Here is a 20,813-nt window from a genome sequence, read left to right as displayed (position 1 = left end):
AAATTTTGGAGATTAATCCTTTGTCAGTTGCTTCATTTGAAAATATTTTCTCCCATTCTGAGGGTTGTCTTTTCATCTTCTTTATGGTTTCCTTTGCTGTGCAAAAGATTTTAAGTTTCATTAGGTCCCATTTGTTTATTTTTGTTTTTATTTCCATTTCTCTAGGAGGTGGGTCAAAAAGGATCTTGCTGTGATTTATGTCATAGAGTGTTCTGCCTATGTTTTTCTCTAAGACTCTGATAGTGTCTGGCCTTACATTTAGGTCTTTAATCCATTTTGAGTTTATTTTTGTATACGGTGTTAGGGAGTGTTCCAATTTCATTCTTTTACATGTAGCTATCCAGTTTCCCCAGCACCACTTATTGAACAGGCTGTCTTTTCTCCACTGTATACTCTTGCCTCCTTTATCAAAGATAAGTTAACCATATGTGCATGGGTTTATCTCTGGGCTTTCTATCCTGTTCCATTGATATATAGTTCTGTTTTTGTGCCAGTACCATACTGTCTTGATTATTGTAGCTTTGTAGTATAGTCTGAAGTCAGGGAGCCTGATTCCTCCAGCTCCGTTTTTCTTTCTCAAGATTGCTTTGGCTATTTGGGGTCTTTTGTGTTTCCATACAAATTGTGAAATTTCTTGTTCTAGTTCTGTGAAAAATGCCAGTGGTAGTTTGACAGGGATTGCATTGAATCTGTAGATTGCTTTGGGTAGTCATTTTCACAATGTTGATTCTTCCAATCCAAGAACATGGTATATCTCTCCATCTATTTGTATCATCTTTAATTTCTTTCATCAGTGTCTTATAATTTTCTGCATACAGGTCTTTTGTCTCCTTAGGTAGGTTTATTCCTAGATATTTTATTCTTTTTGTTGCAATGGTAAATGGGAGTGTTTTCTTAATTTCACTTTCAGATTTTTCATCATTAGTGTATAGGAATATAAGAGATTTCTGTGCATTAGTTTTGTATTCTGCTACATTACCAAATTCATTGATTAGCTCTAGTAGTTTTCTGATAACATCTTTAGGATTCTCTATGTATAATATCATGTCATCTGCAAACAGTGACAGCTTTACTTCTTCTTTTCCAATTTGGATCCCTTTTATTTCTTTTTCTTCACTGATTGCTGTGGCTAAAACCTCCAAAACTATGTTGAATAATAGTGGTGAGAGTGGGCAACCTTGTCTTGTTCCTGATCTTAGTGGAAATGGTTTCAATTTTTCACCATTGAGGACAATGTTGGCTGTTGGTTTGTCATATATGGTCTTTATTATGTTGAGGAAAGTTCCCTCTATGCCTACTTTCTGGAGGGTTTTTATCATAAATGGGTGTTGAATTTTGTCGAAAGTTTTGTCTGCATCTGATCATATGGTTTTTCTCCTTCAATTTGTTAATATGGTGTATCACATTGATTGATTTGCATATATTGAAGAATCCTTGCATTCCTGGGATAAATCCCACTTGATCATGGTGTATGATCCTTTTAAAGTGCCATTGGACTCTGTTTGCTAGTATTTTGCTGAGGATTTTTGCATCTATGTTCATCAGCGATATTGGCCTGTAGTTCTCTTTCTTTGTGACATCTTTGTCTGGTTTTGGTATCAGGGTGATGGTGGCCTCATAGAATGAGTTTGGGAGTGTTCTTCCCTCTGCTATATTTTGGAAGAGTTTGAGAAGGATGGGTGTTAGCTCTTCTCTAAATGTTTGATAGAATTCGCCTGTGAAGCCATCTGGTCCTGGGCTTTTGTTTGTTGGAAGAATTTTAGTCACAGTTTCAATTTCAGTGTTTGTGATTGGTCTGTTCATATTTTCTATTGCTTCCTGGTTCAGTCTTGGCAGGTTGTGCATTTCTAAGAACTTGTCCATTTCTTCCAGGTTGTCCATTTTATTGGCATATATTTGCTTGTAGTAATCTCTCATGATCCTTTGTATTTCTGCAGTGTCTGTTGTTACTTCTCCTTTTTCATTTCTAATTCTATTGATTTGAGTCTTCTCCCTTTCTTTCTTGATGAGTCTGGCTAATGGTTTATCAATTTTGTTCATCTTCTCAAAGAAGTAGCTTTTAGTTTTATTGATCTTTGCTATTGTTTCCTTCATTTCTTTTTCATTTATTTCTGATCTGATCTTTATGATTTCTTTCCTTCTGCTATCTTTGGGGGTTTTTTTGTTCTTCTTTCTCTAATTGCTTTAGGTGTAAGGTTAGGTTATTTGAGGTGTTTCTTGTTTCTTAAGGTAGGATTGTATTGCTATAAACTTCCCTCTTAGAACTGCTTTTGCTGCATCCCATAGGTTTGGGTCGTCGTGTTTTCATTTTCATTTGTTTCTAGGTATTTTTTGATTTCCTCTTTGATTTCTTCAGTGATCTCTTGGTTATTAAGTAGTGTATTGCTTAGCTTCCATGTGTTTGTACTTTTTCCAGATTTTTTTCTGTAATTGATATCTAGTCTCATAGCATTGTGGTCTGAAAAGATACTTGATACGATTTCAATTTTCTTAAATTTACCAAGGCTTGATTTGTGACCCAAGATATGATCTATCCTGGAGAATGTTCCATGAGCGCTTGAGAAGAATGTGTATTCTGTTGTTTTTGGATGGAATGTCCTATGAATATCAATTAAGTCCATCTTGTTTAATGTATCATTTAAAGCTTGTGTTTCCTTATTTATTTTCATTTTGGATGATCTGTCCATTGGTGAAAGTGGGGTGTTAAAGTCCCCTACTATGATTGTGTTACTGTTGATTTCCCCTTTTATGGCTGTTAGTATTTCCCTTATGTTTTTGGGTGCTCCTATGTTGGGTGCATAAAGATTTACAATTGTTATATCTTCTTCTTGGATTGATCCCTTGATCATTATGTAGTGTCCTTCTTTGTCTCTTGTAATAGTCTTTGTTTTAAAGTCTATTTTTTTCTGATATGAGAATTGCTACTCCAGCTTTCTTTTGATTTCCATTTGCATGGAATATCTTTTTCCATCCCCTCACTTTCAGTCTGTATGTGTCCCTAGGTCTGAAGTGGGTCTCTTGTAGACAGCATATATATGGGTCTTGTTTTTGTTTCCATTCAGCCAGTCTGTGTCTTTTGGTGGGAGCATTTAATCCATTTACATTTAAGGTAATTATCAATATGTATGTTCCTATTACCATTTTCTTAATTGTTTTGGGTTTGTTATTGTAGGTCTTTTCTTTTTCTTGTGTTTCCTGACTAGAGAAGTTCCTTTAACGTTTGTTGTAAAGCTGGTTTGGTGGTGCTGAATTCTCTTACCTTTTGCTTGTCTGTAAAGGTTTTAATTTCTCCATCAAATCTGAATGAGATCCTTGCTGGGTAGAGTAATCTTTGTTGTAGGTTTTTCCCCTTCATCACTTAAAATATGTCCTGCCACTCCCTTCTGGCTTGCAGAATTTCTGCTGAAAGATTAGCTGTTAACTTTATGGTGATTCCCTTGTGTGTTATTTGTTGTTATTCCCTTGCTGATTTTAATATTTTTTCTTTGTATTTAATTTTTCATTGTTTGATTTATATGTGTCTTGGCATGTTTCTCCTTGGATTTATCCTGTATGGGACTCTCTGTGCTCCCTGGACCTGATTCACTATTTCCTTTCCCATATTAGTGAAATTTTCAACTATAATGTCTTCAAATATTTTCTCCGTCCCTTTCTTTTTCTCTTTTTCTTCTGGGACCCCTATAATTCGAATGGTGGTGTGTTTAATGTTGTCCCAGAGGTCTCTGAGGCTGTCCTTAATTCTTTTCATTCTTTTTTCTTTATTCTGCTCTGCCGTAGTTATTTCCATTATTTTATCTTCCAGGTCACTTATCCGTTCTTCTCCCTCAGTTATTCTGCTATTGATCCCTTCTAGAAAATTTTTAATTTCATTTATTGTGGTGTTCATCACTATTTGTTTGCTCTTTAGTCCTTCTAGGTCCTTGTTAAACGTTTCTTGTATTTTTTCCGTTCTATTTCCAAGATTTTGGATCATCTTTACTATCATTATTCTGAATTCTTTTTCAGGTAGACTGCCTATTTCCTCTTCATTTGTTAGGTCTGGTGGGTTTTTACCTTGCTCCTTCATCTGCTGTGTTTCTCTGTCTTCTCATTTTGCTTAACTTACTGTGTTTGGGGTCTCCTTTTCGCAGGCTGCAGGTTCATAGTTCCCGTTGTTTTTTGTGTCTGTCCCCAGTGGCTAAGGTTGGTTCAGTGGGTTGTGTAAGCTTCCTGGTGGAGGAGACTAGTGTCTGTGTTCTGGTGGATGAGGCTGGATCTTGTCTTTCTGGTGGGTAGGTCCACGTCTGGTGGTGTATTTTGCGGTGTCTGTGGCCTTATTATGATTTTAGGCAGCCTCTGTGCTAATGGATGGGGTTGTGTTCCTGTCTTACTAGTTGTTTGGTATAGGGTGTCCAGCACTGTAGCTTGCTGGTCGTTGAGTGGAGCTGTATCTTGTCATTGAGATGGAGATCTCTGGGAGATTTTCGCCATTTGATATTACATGGAGCTGGGAGGTCTCTTGTGGACCAGTGTCCTGAATTTGGCTCTCCCACCTCAGAGGCACAGCCCTGATGCCTGGCTGGAGCACCAAGAGCCTGTCATCCACACGGCTCAGAATAAAAGGGAGAAAGAAAAGAAAGAAAGAAAGAAAGAAGAAGATAAAATAAAATAAAGTAAAATAAAATAAAATAATTAAAATAAAAAATAAAAATAAAATTATTAAGAAAAATTTTTTGAAAAGTAATAAAAACAACAACTATAGCAAAAATGGACAGACAGAATCCTAGGACACATGGTAAAAGAAAAGCTATACAGACAAAATCACACACAGAAGCATACACATACACACTCACAGAAAGAAGAAAAGGGGAAAAAATAATATATCTTGCTCCCAAAGTCCACCTCCTCAATTTGGGATGATTTATTGTCTATTCAGGTATTCCACAGATGCAGGGTACATCAAGTTGTTTTTGGAGCTTTAATCCGCTGCTTCTGAGGCTGCTGGGAGAAATTTCCCTTTCTCTTCTTTGTTCGCACAGCTCCTGGGGTTCAGCTTTGGATTTGGACCTGCCTCTGCGTGTAGGTCGCCTGAGGGCGTCTGTTCCCCGCCCAGACAGGACGGGGTTAAAGGAGCAGCTGCTTCGGGGGCTCTGGCTCACTCAGGCCGGGGGGAGGGAGGGGTACGGATGCGGGGCGAGCTTGCGGCGGCCAAGGCCAGCGTGACGTTGCAGCAGCGTGAGACGCGCAGTGCGTTCTCCCGGGGAAGTTGTCCCTGGATCACGGGACTCTGGCAGTGGCGGGCTGCACAGGCTCGGGAGGGGCGGTGTGGAGATTGACCTGTGCTCGCACACAGGCTTCTTGGTGGCGGCAGCAGCAGCCTTAGCGTCTCATGCCCGTCTCTAGCGTCCACGCTGATAGCTGCGGCTCGTGCCCGTCTCTGGAGCTCCTTTAAGCGGCGCTCTTAATCCCCTCTCCTCGCGCACCAGGAAACAAAGAGGCAGGAAAAAGTCTCTTGCCTCTTCGGCAGCTCCAGACTTTTTCCCGGCCTCCCTCCCGGCTAGCTGTGGCGCACTAACCCCTTCAGGCTGTGCTCACGCCGCCAACCCCAGTCCTCTCCCTGCGATCCGACCGAAGCCCGAGCCTCAGCTCCCAGCCCCGCCCGCCCCGGCGGCTGAGCAGACAAGCCTCTCGGGCTGGTGAGTGCTGGTCGGCACTGATCCTCCGTGCGGGAATCTCTCCGCTTTGCCCTCCGCACCCCTGTGGCTGCTCTCTCCTCCACGGTCCGAAGCTTCCCCCCCTCCGCCTCCCGCTGTCTCCGCCCGCGAAGGGGCTTCCTAGTGCGTGGAAACTTTTCCTCCTTCACAGCTCCCTCCCACTGGTGCCGGTCCCATCCCTATTCTTTTGTCTCTGTTCTTCCTTTTTTCTTTTGCCCTACCCAGGTATGTGGGGAGTTTCTTGCCTTTTGGGAGGTCTGAGGTCTTCTGCCAGCGTTCAGTCGGTGTTCTGTAGGAGCTGTTCCACATGTAGACGTATATCTGATGTATTTGTGGGGAGGAAGCTGATCTCCGCATCTTACTCTTCCGCCATCTTGAAGCTCCTCCCCGAGAATTCCCTGATTTAATTAATCTATTCCACATGGATAATTTCAAAATCTATGTTCTCAGTCCAGACTTCATTCTTTGGCTCTAGTTTTAAATATCCAGTGAGCTATGGGACATCTCCACATGAACACCCATCAACCACTTTCATCTCAATGTTTTCAAAGCTGAACTGATAATTTTCCTTCCCAACCTGCTCCTTTTCCTGTTTTCCCAGTCTCAGTTACTGGAACCACCATCCGATTGTCTAAACCAGAAACTTGAAAATCTTCTTTGAGTCCTCTTGCTCTGTTTCTCTCTCTCTCTCTCTCTCTCTCTTAATACTCCCCTATGCAGTGGAGGGGCAGGTGGTTTCTCCTTTTACATATCTATGGAATCTACTCTCGCATCTCCATCCATATAGTCATTCTCTTCTTTTAGGCCCCTATCATCTCTCATCTAGACTATAGCATCTGTTTCTTCAAATGTTCTCCCTGTTTCTAGTCACTGCCACCATATTGTTGCTAAAACCCTTCAGAGACTCTTTAATGTCCTACAAGGTAAAGGCTAAATTTCTTAGTACAGTATGTGAGGCTTCACCCAATCAAGCTTTTGGGTTCCTTCCGACCTGCCATCACTCCACAACGTGCTGCCTCCTGTCGACCAGCCAAGACATTGCTCTTTCCCGCACATGCCATGCATTCTCACATCCAACCTCTGTATCTTTGTTCCCACATTCCCATCTCCTGAAATGTTCTCTCAACCCTGGTCTGCTTTGCAAATTATTAGTTATCTGTCAAGAACCAGTTTACATTAATCTCCCTGGTGAGCCAAGAATGGTAGAATCTACACAATAGTAAAATTGATCACTGTTCCTCCCCACCTCACATGGTCATGTTCAACTTCCATCACAACAATTAACAAGTCACTGTTTTCACTCATTGATGCATCTGTCTTCCTCAACAGACTGAGCTCCATGAGAGGAGGGATTTTTGTCTTTTCATCTTTCTTCCTCTAGACACTAAGAGTGTTTGCACAGTGTCTAAGTTCTGTAAATGTTGAATGAATTGTTCTTTCAGAAAACATCTTCAATCGTTTGGACTTTTGTTCATTTGTTGTTATTCATAAATCCTGGCATGGATTTGCTGAATAACATTATTGAGATGATCTGAGTGCAGGAAAGCGAGGTTTTGGATAAATTTCTCAATCGATTGTTTTCTATAGTCACACATACTGTTGGGGACAAGGGGCTTGACTGTGACAGTGCTTGGCATTAACAATACAGTCTTCATGGGATATAGGAACAAGGCTCTCCATATCCTCCACTTCCCTGTCCTATTTCTCCATTCTTGTTTTTCCATTCTCACCTGTTTTGCCTTCAAACTTCATTATAATCTGAGCAGGCTTTCAACATTCATTCCACACAATAGTGATACTGATGTGCTAACAAAGAAATTGTTGGATAACCCCAAACCTCATGCTAGCCTTCTACCTGGAGGAGGTATGATATACAATGGCCCAATATGCATTTTAATTCTTCCCTCTTAGTTATCCCTCCTAGTTACCTTAGTTGTCTTATGAATGGGACCCTTTCTGATCCTAAAAGATGTGGTGGCATAAAGTGGGTGAAGGGGAGAAGAGAGAAGAAAAACAACTGGTATGAATAACATAAAATCTACATGTGGTGTCCCTGAATGACTCATTCCTGTTAACGACCACGAAGGTGAGTGGTTTGCCTTATTTGGGGGGCTCAAAGCCGCAGAGACATCCCTCTCAGAGACTCACCAGCATTGCTCATGTTGCCTTGCTCTTCCTGCCACTGCGATTGATTAGGAGCAGAATTAGCCCCCAGTCAACAGAACCCTGCTCCTTATGAATGCACAATGACACCTCCTCCTAGGGGTTCCAGATTCTATACCTCTGGTAGAGACCTCAATCTGAAAATAAGTCTTTATGTTACCTGATCTTCTGGATTCCCTTAACCATACAGACTCTTCCCATACTTAGGGCTTTAGTCCATACTATTTGGTGTGGTTTGACAGTTTCTTTATAATTGTTGTCTAGATCCTGAGTTTAAGTTCTGTCTTTTTAACTTGATTTTATGTTTCGAGGGAGTAGGAATCTGTTCATTTATTTCTGACGTGTCTTTTGGATCCAATATCCTGCTAGAAATTTAACAGGTACACAGTGAATGTTTAATGACTTGACTTGTCTCTCAGAGAAGCTGGAAAATTCAACCTAATATCCATGCTGTTTTCCACCCCTTCTCTTCCTTCCCAAATAGTTTCCTCTGGTTAGCTGTGGGTTACTATCCACTGGCTTTGAAAAAAAGATTGAATAAACATTAGCTGAATGCCTTCCATGAGGAAGAATTAGACTAGGTGTTTATACTTGATTCTCATTCAGTTCTCAGCCATGCAAAATAGGGATTATCGTCACCTCCTTTTCAATGAAAGATAGTAAGTGCAACACTGAGATTGGACTCTACCTATTTGATTCAAGAACCCATGTTATTTCAAATGTGCCAGTAAATCAAACCTCCCTTTCACATGAAAAACATATTTTAATGGGCTTAGAAATAACTCTCTTGGACTTTCTCACGATGATGTATTTTTCTGTATAATTTCTCCTGCCACTTTTTGTGTGTATCCTTATATGTTTAATTAGACTTTCTTTCGCACAAGTGTTATAAAGGAAGACATAAACAATATCTATATGGAAAGGAGCTACTTAGAAAAAGGTACCCCACATATCTAAGAATTTTACCATAAGACTGAGACAAAGTCATTTAATGTTTTCATCAAATCATAGCACACAAAAGAACTGCAGATTTTCTGTGACCAATTTTGACCAGAAATGTTCTAATCCTGATCAATCCCTCATTCATCTAGACCAATCACTCCAGAAAAATAGAGGCAAGCAAGAGGAAATATGGGAAAGAAGTTATAATTCTTTCATTTTAATTTTTCTCAGGATGGTATAATGATTTTCTATTGTAAACCAGGCCAGGCTTACTTCTGGGGTCATGAGCAGCTCAAAGAAAAGAGCAGAACACTTTTTATCCACATAGAAAGAATCTTATTAGAGATGAAGAACAATAATAACCAATGAGAAAGGAGGCAGAAGTAATTTCTAGCAAGGTCTAAAACATTTGTTGCAAGTTGGAAATTTGGAACTCAGCATGAGTTTACTCACAGAGAACAACTTGTTGTAAGACAAGTGTTCAGAAGATTTTAATGTGGAAATTAACTTTTGTTACTCATTTTTTATTGCCTTCAAATGGGTTTGAAGACTAAGTTCTTGTTCACTTGAAGGAGAGGCAAATGATTTTGGGTAGTCCCGGGTCTGGGTCTGATTTGCCACATTTAGATCCCTCCTTACACTGTCCTAGGATACCTGTAAATCAGCCCAAAGAGGATCCTGAACACTGAGTGGGTCAGGGGCAAGTGCATTTATTAGCGTTTTGTGTAGCTTTGTTTTGGTCACTCAGTCTCTGACCATCCTTCTTAATTGGGATGAAAAATTGTGTGAGTCTTGGAGGGACTGTCTCCTGCCAGAGGGGCCAGACGGTCCCTCTCCTGTCCTGGCCACAAGGACCCGAGCACCTGTCCTAGACTCAACAGTCAGATCCTCCATCCAGAACTCTTCATCTTGAAGGGGTGACTCAAAGCAGTTATACTCCAATAAACAATAATAATTATAATAATTTTAAATAGTAAAAGAAAAAAGCTCAGGGACAATGAGAGATTATGCATGCTGGTGCTTATTACAGCAAAGGCTCATTGGTGATTGTGCCAGCAGTAGTGGCCCAGTGGAGATGTCCACAAAGGCTGAAAGGAGACGCTGTAGCTGAAAATTGCCTTTGATTGCAATGGGAGGTGGTGCTAACCACCAAAGTATATGTGGATATAATAGCAGCGATGGTGTATGGATATCAGAATGATCCAACCCACAGATCCTTTGTGGTGGCTATTGATCATAGGGTCCCTTGGGAACAATGTGTGGCAGACTCACTAAGATTCTACTTGAGAACATAAGCTACATGGTGGCAGGAATTTTGTACTCTTTTTTTAAATGATGCATCCCAAACATCTAGAGCGGTTTCTGTCACGTGGAAGTGCTCAATAAATATTTGAGTGAATGAATTAATATGAATTTGAACCAAAAATGAGCCGTCATGTAGCATTCCAGGCCCCTCACCAAATTTTCAGTCCTGAGTCAGACGTAGAAGCTCTTAAATGAAAAGAAAGCATTTTGCCCCTTAGGAAGAAGCTTGCGATATTTTTGCAAGTATTTCCTGGGAGTCTCTTCCTAACTTTTGCCAAAGAGATCTGCTGCCATTTCCAGGGTAAGTGTGCACTGGAGTAAAGGAGATGCCTAGAGCTTTGGGAAATCATTGCACACTGGATCTGCTCCAACACACAACTGGTAAGTGGTAGAGCTGAGACGTGAACTTAGGTATAATTTTTAAAAAAACAATATAGTTTATATTTGCCTGATAATAATAATCACCTGGGGCACTTGTAAAATATACAATACCCTTGAGCCTCACCCAGGCTCTTCTAAGCTAGAGTTGTCAGAGCATGGACATGGTAATGTATGTTTGTTTGTTTTGTTTTGTTTTATTATTTATTTATTTATTTTTGGCCGTGTTGTGTCTTTGTTGCTGCGCACGGGCTTTCTCTTTTTGTGGCAAGCGGGGGCTACTCCTCCTTGCGGTGCGCAGGCTTATTGTTGCTGTGGCTTCTCTTGTTGCAGAGCATGGGCTCTAGACATGCGGGCTCAGTAGTTGTAGCTCGCAGGCTCTAGAGCACAGGCTCAGTGGTTGTGGCTCACGGGCTTAGTTGTTCCGCGGAATGTGGGATCTTCCCGGACCAGGGCTTGAACCTGTGTCTCCTGCACTGGCAGGCGGATTCTTAACAACTGCGCCCCAAGGGAAGCCCAATGGATGTGTTTAGCAAGCACCCCAGGTGATTCTTATCATCACACAAGTACGGGAGACATCTGGTACCCTTTCACTTTGGGAACTAGAAGGTCTTGAAAGGATCAGGGATCTAACCATCATGTAATTCAAGCCTCTATCCAGCATTGTTGGCTTTTAGTCCTTGCTATTATTGGGGTGACAACACTCCATTTGGTTGCTAATAGCTCCAGTAATCAGCCTCTTTGAGCTGCAGGGAAGATAGTGGGGCAATGATTAGGAGTAGAGGGTGGCTTCACATAACTTCATTGAAGACAAGTCTAAAAGCATAGTGTCTTATCATAAATGGGTGTTGAACTTTGCCGAAAGCTTTTTCTGCATCTATTGAGATGATCATATGGTTTTTCTCCTTCAATTTGTTAATATGGTTTATCACATTGATTGATTTGCATATATTGAAGAATCCTTGCATTCCTGGGATAAACCCCACTTGATCGTGGTGTATGATCCTTTTAATGTTCTGTTGGATTCTGTTTGCTAGCATTTTCTTGAGGATTTTTGCATCTATTATCATCAGTGATATTGGCCTGTAGTTTTCTTTCTTTGTGACGTCTTTGTCTGGTTTTGGTATCAGCGTGATGGTGGCCTTGTAGGATGAGTTTGGGAGTATTCCTCCCTCTGCTATATTTTGGAAGAGTTTGAGAAGGATAGGTGTTAGCTCTTCTCTAAATGCTTGATAGAATTCGCCTCTGAAGCCATCTGGTCCTGGGCTTTTGTTTGTTGGAAGATTTTTAACCACAGTCTCAATTTCAGTGCTTGTGATTGGTCTGTTTATATTTTCTATTTCTTCCTGGTTCTGTCTCGGAAGGTTGTGCTTTTCTAAGAATTTGTCCATTTCTTCCAGTTTGCCCATTTTATTGCAACATAGTTGCTTGTAGTAATCTCTCATGATCCTTTGTATTTCTGCAGTGTCAGTTGTTACTTTTCCTTTTTCATTTCTAATTCTATTGATTTGAGTCTTCTCCCTTTTTTTCTTGATGAGGCTGGCTAATGGTTTATCAATTTTGTTTATCTTCTCAAAGTACCAGCTTTTAGTTTCATTAATCTTTGGTATTGTTTCTTTCATTTCTTTTTCATTTATTTCTGATCTGATCTTTATGATCTCTTTCCTTCTGCTAACCCTGGTGTTTTTTTGTTCTTCTTTCTCTAATTGCTTTAGCTGTAAGGTTAGGTGGAAATACAAACAAAAATAAACAAATGGGACCTAATGAAACTTAAAAGCTTATGCACAGCAAAGGAAACCATAAACAAGACCAAAAGACAACCCTCAGAATGGGAGAAAATATTTGCAAATGAAGCAACTGACAAAGGCTTAATCTCCAAAATTTACAAGCTGCTCATGCAGCTCAATATCAAAAAAACAAACAACCCAATCCAAAAATGTGCAGAAGACCTAAATAGACATTTCTCCAAAGAAGATATACAGATTGCCAACAAACACATGAAAGGATGCTCAACATCACTAATCATTAGAGACATGCAAATCAAAACTACAATGAGGTATCACCTCACACCTGTCAGAATGGCCATCAATAAAAAATCTACAAACAATAAATGCTGGAGAGGGTGTGGAGAAAAGGGAACACTCTTGCACTGTTGGTGGGAATGTAAATTGATACAGCCACTATGGAGAACAGTATGGAGGTCCCTTAAAAAACTAAAAATAGAACTACCATATGACCCAGCAATCCCACTACTGGGCATATACCCTGAGAAAACCATAATTCAAAAAGAGTGTCATGTACCACAATGTTCATTGCAGCACTATTTACAATAGCCAGGGCATGGAAGCAACCTAAGTGCCCATCGACAGATGAATGGATAAAGAAGATGTGGCACATATATACAATGGAATATTACTAAGCCATAAAAAGAAAAGAAATTGAGTTATTTGTAGTGAGATGGATGGACCTAGAGTCTGTCATACAGAGTGAAGTAAGTCAGGAAGAGAAAAGCAAATACCATATGTTAACACATATATATGGAATCTAAAAAAAAAAAAGGTTCTGAAGAACCTAGGGGCAGGACAGGAATAAAGATGCAGACGTAGAGAATGGACTTGAGGACACGGGGAGGGGGAAGGGTAAGCTGGGATGAAGTGAGAGAGAGGCATGGACATATATACACTACCAAATGTAAAATAGATAGCTAGTGGGAAGCAGCCACATAGCACAAGGAGATCAGCTCAGTGCTTTGTGACCACCAAGAGGGGTGGGATAGGGAGGGTGGGAGGGAGATGCAAGAGGGAGGAGGTATGGGGATATATGTATATGTATAACTGATTCACTTTGTTATGAAGCAGAAACTAACACACCATTGTAAAGCAATTATACTCCAATAAAGATGTTAAAAACATAAAAATAAAAATAAAAGCATAGTGTCTTCAGGAATGTGGGTATATATCAGTGCTGTATAGGCCACTCTTCTAGGAAGAGAACTAAAAGAATTTCCTTTGCCCAGGTTATGATCTCTCTTTTCCAAAGGAAGTGATAATCTAAGGAATAAAATGTGATTATTAAACTATTCAGAGCTTCACCCTGAATTGTCTTAAGATGTGTGCATGTGTGTGTGTTACACTGATTAATGAATGAGGTAATTTATGACTGAAGAAACATGGTAGGCTACAAACTCATCTTGGAACACATGAAACATCAACACACACATGCAAATATATTGTACTTTTTAAAAAATGTGTGCTATTTTGTGTATGTTGTTTTTTGTACAATAAAATGCTTAAATTTTGTTTTGCATTTAAAAATCTGACATTAAATTTACAAGAGCCTTTTTAAGTTCTTAGGAGAAACTTCTTTGTTAGGTTTGTAAATCTGCCTTGTTAGGTATGTAAAGTATTTTTTAAAATCATATTTTCAGCTCATAATATGAAATGCCTAAGGAATTTTAGTTAACAAAATATGGAAGTGGTATCTGTTTAGGAAAATTTGATTTATCAAATGTATAATTTTATTGAAAAAAGAAAAAGTGAAAGCAATTTAAAATAAAATTACATTTAAAAGTAATTCTATATGCCAAGTTTAAAAGCTTAACAATTAGTTTATAAATGTGTACCATAATATATTGAATATTGATTATAACACAAGCAATTGCAAGCATTTTGTTGTTGGCACCGTGCTCCATTGGAAGAGCCCGTTAATAATCTTCTACCTTTCACCTGAAATGCAAATTAAGGAGCTTTCCATAAAACAAATTGTGTGGCTCTTCCTTAGCCACCCTTCCTAGGGGGCAGGAACTCAAGAGTTTTCTCTGGTACCATCGGGCCATGAAATCCCATCACTGGAACTGCACTGCTGGGCTTAAGAGTACAGGAATGTATGACCTCAGAGTGCCTGCCCTGAACTCCTCTAACAAACTCCTGCTTATCCCTCAAAACCCAGATCAGAATTAAATTGACATTTCATCCATGTTGCACCTGTACTAGATGCTTTATTTACTCATTCACCAACTATTTACTGTATGCCTATGTGATGAGCTAAATGAGCATTTTGATGACTTTTATAGAGTTGCTAAAAAACAGCCATTTTAGCTCAAGCGTTTTGACACTGCTGTGTTTTTGAGACACACAAACATATATATCTATATATTTATGTATATACAGCTATCTTTATCTATATATCTATCTATATCTATATATCCGTCTATGTATCTATGTATATAGAGCTATACATATATACTCTATATCTATTAGCTGCATTTTATGCTTATTCATGTCCACACATCTAAGTTTAATAGGAAACAAACAGACCTTCATTATGCTTACTAGATGCTTGGAAAACACTTGCTTATGTATTTTTCTACCTTCCTCTTCATCCTTCCCTCATTTCTTTTAAAATTGATACCTCAGCACAAATGGAGAGCAAGGGCCCTTTCCTAGCTCATGCAAAGATGGTGCCCTCTGGTGGATGGTGGTAAAGATTACACCTTTGTCTCCAGAATTCTGTTTGGGTGTTTTAGTTTTCTTTTTTTCCCAGATTTCTCTTCAGTTGATTTTACATTCCAGCGTCATTAGGATTACTGTCAGAGTGCTCATACTACTGTGATATGAGGAATGCAGAAAGTTTCTTATCACCCAAACAGCAGCCCTGCCCATTCCACCATGATATTAGGCCTCAGTAATAATCCTTTGTGGCTTTGAAGGTCCCTGCTACTATTTATTATTTTACCTCAAAGATACACATTGTGGGACTTCCCTGGTGGTGCAGTGGTTGAGAATCTGCCTGCTAATGCAGGGGACACGGGTTCGAGCCCTGGTCTGGGAAGATCCCACATGCCACGGAGCAACTAGGCCCGTGAGCCACAACTACTGACCCTGCGCGTCTGGAGCCTGCGCTCCGCAACAAGAGAGGCCACGATAGTGAGAGGCCCACACACCGTGATGAAGAGTGGCCCCTGCTTGCCGCAACTAGAGGAAGCCCTAGCATAGAAACGAAGACCCAACATAGCAATCAATCAATCTTTAAAAAAAAAAAAAGATACACATTGTGAGACATAATAATATTTTGAGGCATTAATTTACTACACGAGATGAGCTCATCAGTATCTGATCTCAAAAGTACTCAGAAACAAGACAGATCTGTCAAAAAGTGGCTTAGGTATCTCTTCAACTTTTACCTTTGTACAGAGAAAATACCTTAAAATAGTAATATTTTGTTTTTCTTTTCTGCCCTTGTATATAACTTTTCTCCCTATAGTGAAAGACATTGCCTCAAGATGAGGTCAGATTGTAATACCAAAAAATAAAAGTCAATTTTTAGGTTAAAAAAAATCGAAAATATGCTTTTAATATGAAGAAGAGGAGGCCTGAATGAAGTAGAAAACAGTTTTGTCAAATCACTAGGAACGAAAATAGAGGAAAACCAGACTCCCTGCCATCCCAAACTCAAGGCACTAGAGGAGTTCGAACGAGGCCACAGGAAGGAGGAGCTGCAAGTCTGGCCAAGGCCTGAAAAGATACCCAAGGTTGTGGGTAAGAAACAAGGGGACGGGACCCAGAGGTGACAACCAGGAACAGAGTAGAACCTCCAACGGAAAGTGCAGAGCTCCACGGTCACCAGGAGCAAGGAGAAGCACAGAAGCTGAACTAATGTCTGGGGAATATTTTATTTCCACCCCAGGGACCATGGCTCCTGTCCTGTGGACAGCATCATTACCTGATCATCCCACTGGTGCAAGGTGTAAGCCTCCCATGGAGAGCTGCCCGCTGCTCACACACTGGACGTTGAGCACATGCATACCAGCCTGCATCCTGAGACACTGCTGAGCCCCCTGTAAATAACACTGGGAAGTCCCTCTCTCCTTTGCAATCGTCAGAATGCTCACAAGTTCCCAAAACCAGAGAGTAGAGGCTCTTAAGAGCCAGACGACAATTTACCCCTGCTACACCTTAACTTTTGAACAAGAAAATTAACAAGGAAGAATAGCGCCAGAACCAAAGGAAAAGGGTTACATCTTGTTTTCCTAGGAACTAGAAATAAGGGGGAAACTAGAAGGATAATGGCTCTCTAGAATCCTTGTCCCAGCCTCACTCTGTTCTAAGCATAAATATTTTAGCCATTACCGCAAGTAGGGAAGCTTAGATTCTCCACATCCTGGGGACAGCAGGGAGAAAAGCAGAACGGGTGGCATAAAGACATTCTTTTGCAAGTCCCCAATACTTTAACTCTACCCGCACAGAATTCCATTCCCTTTGACTTGCAGCTATAGCATTATGTGACATGGCTAAATGTCTACCTCCATTAAGCCACTTTGTTAAGACTTTTGAGTTTTAGGTTATCATCTATAAGTCTACCTCATAGAATAGTAGTGAGGATTAAAAAGAAAAATATGCAGAATAAACAAGCCATTGGATTTTTTATTGGAGTATAATTGCTTTAGAATGTTGTGTTAGTTTCTGCTGTACAATGAGGAATATCAGATATATATATATATCCCTTCCCTTTTGGACCTCCCTCCCCTCCGATCCCACCCATCTAGGTCATCACAGAGCACTGAGCTGATCTCCCTGCCCTATACAGCATGTTCCCATTAGCTAGCTATTTTACACATGGCTTTGGGGGCGGGGTCTAGGTGGGGGTGGGGTTTAGGCGGGGGCGGGGTCTAGACTGAGGACATGAGCAGCTGGAAATGGCAGCATGGTGGGAGGGGGCCTCAGACCGCCGAGTCTGGAGGTAAAGACCTGGGTGGGGGTGGGGGTGTGGAGCTTAGGCTCAGCGTGGCTAGAGGGAGCCTTGGAGGGTAGAGGATTAGGCCTGGGACCTCAGCAGACTCCCTGCAGCCCAATTGGGCAGGGGAAACACTGGCCGCATTCCCTTCTGATCTTCCGATCTCCTGAGGGTCTCTCCCCATCCTCATTGATCCTATCACTGTGGGTGGGCCTCTCCTGAGCGTGGGAACCCCTCCCCTCGCCCAGCCGCCCCTCAGGGGCACTGGTCGCATCCAGCATCTACTTTCCCTCCCCGCCTCCCACCCTCCCACACCCTCAGGAGCCATGCAGCCAGAAGGGGCCTCGGAGGGCAGAGGATCAGGCCTGGGACCTCAGCAGGCTCCCTGGGGCCCAAGTGGACAGGGGAAATGCTGGCCGCTTTCCCTTCCAATCCTCCGATCTCCCGAGGATCTCTCCCCATCCCTCTTGACAACCTCACCGTGGGTGGGCCTCTCTGGGTGTGGGAAACCCTCCCCTCCCCCAGTCACCTCTCAGGGGCACCGGTCCCATCCCACCTCCACTTCTCCTCCCCACTCCCTCTCCTAAACATCCTACTGGGTGGCTTGTGGTTTCCTCCTGTCCTGTCCCCTTAAGTGTCAGTCGTCCCCCACCAGTGCCTGGTAGATGTCCTAGTTGTGAGCAGGGGCAAACTCCGTGTCCTCCTAGTCTGCCATCTTGACTCAGCCCTAAGCCATTGGATTTTATTTTATATGAGAACCAGAAAAGATTGGGTGCAGGTGAGTCTTATTTGGAAATTCGTTGAGGTGTGTACACAGCAATGGGTTGATCTACCCAGGTAGAAGAATCTGACAGACACTACACTTGGCGAGAAGGGGCTGGAGAAATTCTGGAAGCAGACAAACACTTCTGAGCCCTCACTATGTGCAGGTTGCTGCTCTGTTCTTCTAGACCCTGAAGAGGACATTGCCTTTAAGGATTGTGGTGATGGTATCACAATATATTTATGCCCAAACTCATCAAAATGTATAACTTATGAACAATTTTTTTATATATTAAGTACACCTCAACAAAGCTGAAAAAAAAAGTATCTGACTTTCTGTTTGATAAACCATAAAGTAATCAAAAGAAAGACCTCAATAACAGTTCTATGAGTTCCAGATGGTCAAAATAACAGTTCAGATTTAGTATGAGTATTGAAGCGATCCAGAAAGAAAAAGGATGAGGAGGTGGTTATTATGATGGGTAAAATATTATGCTGCATGAAAGACTGTAAATCATTATAATTACTAAATGTCAGTGACTAGTGGTAAGTATTCTATGTGGTGGGTGAGGGATATTTATAAAAACCCAAAGGCACATTATAGTGCATTTATTTTCACTTTCTACTGGGTTGGGGTGGTGGGTGAGGAATGCAGAGAGGAGCAGGGCAAGCAGATTGCTTTGGCTGGAGCTGAGACGAGTTGAGGGGAGATGGGGGAAATACTTGGGGAGTTGAAAATGAAGGTCATAGTAACATGCCTCCTGGGTTCATTTGCCTTTTCTCTGCTCACTGCTTAGCAAACAAGACTGAAAGAAGCCAACAGAGGAGAGAGCAGTATGCCCCTCCCAGTGGAGTGAGCTGCCTCGGTGGCACCTCTGAAGGAAAGACACTTGGTCTCCCTCTCTGACAGTTCTTCGTCCCACAACTTCTCCTCCAGTTGTTCCAGAATGTGCAGGTGAGAGGTACCCTTCCAGGCTCACCTGGTTCAGACATCAGCAAATGTAACAATACCACAAAAAGGAGACGCCGTAGATCCAGATCATCAAAATGGCAAGGGAAGCCACATGCCAGCAGAAGAAGATGGTGATAAATAAAATATCATTTTTGTCATCATCCATCCATTTATGTCCAGAGATTGGCTTGTACAGCATAAAGGCTATCTGGATCAGCCAAGAGCCTATAATCATATATAAAAAGGCCTTCATCACCCAGAGCTGCCGCACGTTGGGAGCCCACAGCTCTGCGATCACCACCAGCAGCAGCAGGAACAAGGCCTGGATGAGCAGGACGTGACACTGCAGCTCCACTCCTTCTGAGTCCTGCAAGTGAGACACCATCAGGGGCAGAATCAGAAACATGCCCAGGGCTTGGGCGCCTTGTTCCAGGGCAGGAGACCTCTGGGGCAGCAGGTTCTGGCTCACCACATCTACACACCCACTCAGGAAGAAGGTCGTGTAGAGAGTGAGATGCTGCCACTGTTTGTGGTACAAAAAGTTTCTCTGGTGATATATCTTGCTGATCAGTACAAACTGCCCTTGAATGTTATGCAGTTCTTGGGCTACTAAAATGAAGGAGCTCAATATCTTCGCCAGTCCCACATAGTATATTTGCTGCAGCCTCGCCCATCTTCCTTTGCTGCAGGGACGGCGTGGCAGATACTGGACGGGGTAGTTGCGTATCAAGGCCCTGGAGACGAGTCGTGCGTGATAAAGTCCATAGAGGAAGAGAGACAGTCCTGGGTACAGATGACCCTCAAAGCCTCCCATGAGACTGAAGGTAGGTCTGAGCACTGGCAGAGGCAAGAGGCTCCGGAGTGGCCAGTCAGGCTCTAGAGTGTGGAGGGGGTTTCTTGAAGTCTACTTATATTCTCTATTCAGCTCATTGCATCCACATACAGAAGGAAAATGGTTTTGGAGAAAACCCAAACTTTTTTTTGGGTGGGTGTCGTGGTTTCCGTTCTGGTCTTCTGCTCTGGTTCATTGATAGCTAACCAACCATTGCCAGATGAAGAAATAAGCATATTCACCAGCACAATCCTTGAGCATCTCTCTTTCTCAGAGACAATGCCATAGGCCCTCCATTGCCTCTCCTCCCCCTTGTCCCCATTTCTACCTTCCTTACTTCCCTCCCAAATTCACAGAACACAAGCAAGTACTCAGAGACAGCAAGGAGAACACACAATATAGAGTAAATCCCTTAAGATTCCTCGCATATAACCTCATAGAAATACTAGGTACAAATATGCTCTTCCGGGTATAAGTAGTCTTAAGAGCCACAAATAAACATACACAGCCCAATTACTCTGATGTTATTTGATGATGGCCAGAAACATATTCACTCCTGACAATCTCTTCCACTCATCTCCAGATAGAACTGAAATGCCTCCATCTGAGGTTCCTTTGAGTTTCAGTGTTTTTCCAACTTATGCAGGCAAATAGGTTCCACGCAGAGATACCAGTTTGAAATCTCTTGGGGTAGTGTCTTGCAATAAGCACTTCAGTAAACATTCCCAGGGAATTTTCTTATGCACACTAAATTTTGAGAATCACTGAGTAAAATGTAGGTACTGGTATCAAAGAAGATCCTATTCAGCTAGTAACCTTCATGTGAATTAAACATCAAATATTTTCTCTCATGAAAAGAGCATTTATTTACAGTGTGATGATCATGTTACACTTCATGACAGTCAATCAAGTATAGGAAATGTCTCTAATTAATTATGTTTTATATTGATCCTACAGATTTCCATATTGGTTTATTTGTCTTTTGTTGCTACTATGAATGGATCTTCCATTTTATTTTATTATTTTTACTGATATGAGACTATAATTTTATATT

At 41.5% G+C, this 20,813-nt stretch overlaps 2 protein-coding genes across 2 annotated transcripts in view; both read right to left on the bottom strand.

The window, feature by feature from the left end:
• The window catches only part of LOC102999071 (regulator of G protein signaling like 1), an 83,457-nt gene extending 75,603 nt beyond the window's left edge, over positions 1–7,854 (bottom strand). Inside the window, 1 exon segment of the mRNA XM_057558721.1 lies at positions 7,842–7,854. Coding sequence (XP_057414704.1) covers positions 7,842–7,854 — 13 coding nt within the window.
• A 10,964-nt stretch (positions 7,855–18,818) lies between these two features.
• Positions 18,819–19,741, bottom strand: LOC103001997 (transmembrane epididymal protein 1-like). The gene has a single exon (XM_007175183.2). It carries the CDS (start codon positions 19,739–19,741, stop codon positions 18,968–18,970), a length of 774 nt encoding a protein of 257 aa, XP_007175245.2. The 3' UTR covers positions 18,819–18,967.
• Between the last annotated feature and the right edge of the window lie 1,072 nt (positions 19,742–20,813).

This window comes from Balaenoptera acutorostrata, chromosome 1, assembly GCF_949987535.1.
Source record: "Balaenoptera acutorostrata chromosome 1, mBalAcu1.1, whole genome shotgun sequence".
NCBI classification, from domain to species: domain Eukaryota; kingdom Metazoa; phylum Chordata; class Mammalia; order Artiodactyla; family Balaenopteridae; genus Balaenoptera; species Balaenoptera acutorostrata.
This window is presented reverse-complemented; position numbering and strand designations above follow the sequence as displayed.

Bases quoted from the DNA above. Each gene is read 5' to 3' on its own strand.
- LOC103001997 (XM_007175183.2), bottom strand. From the start codon at position 19,741: ATGGGAGGCTTTGAGGGTCATCTGTACCCAGGACTGTCTCTCTTCCTC.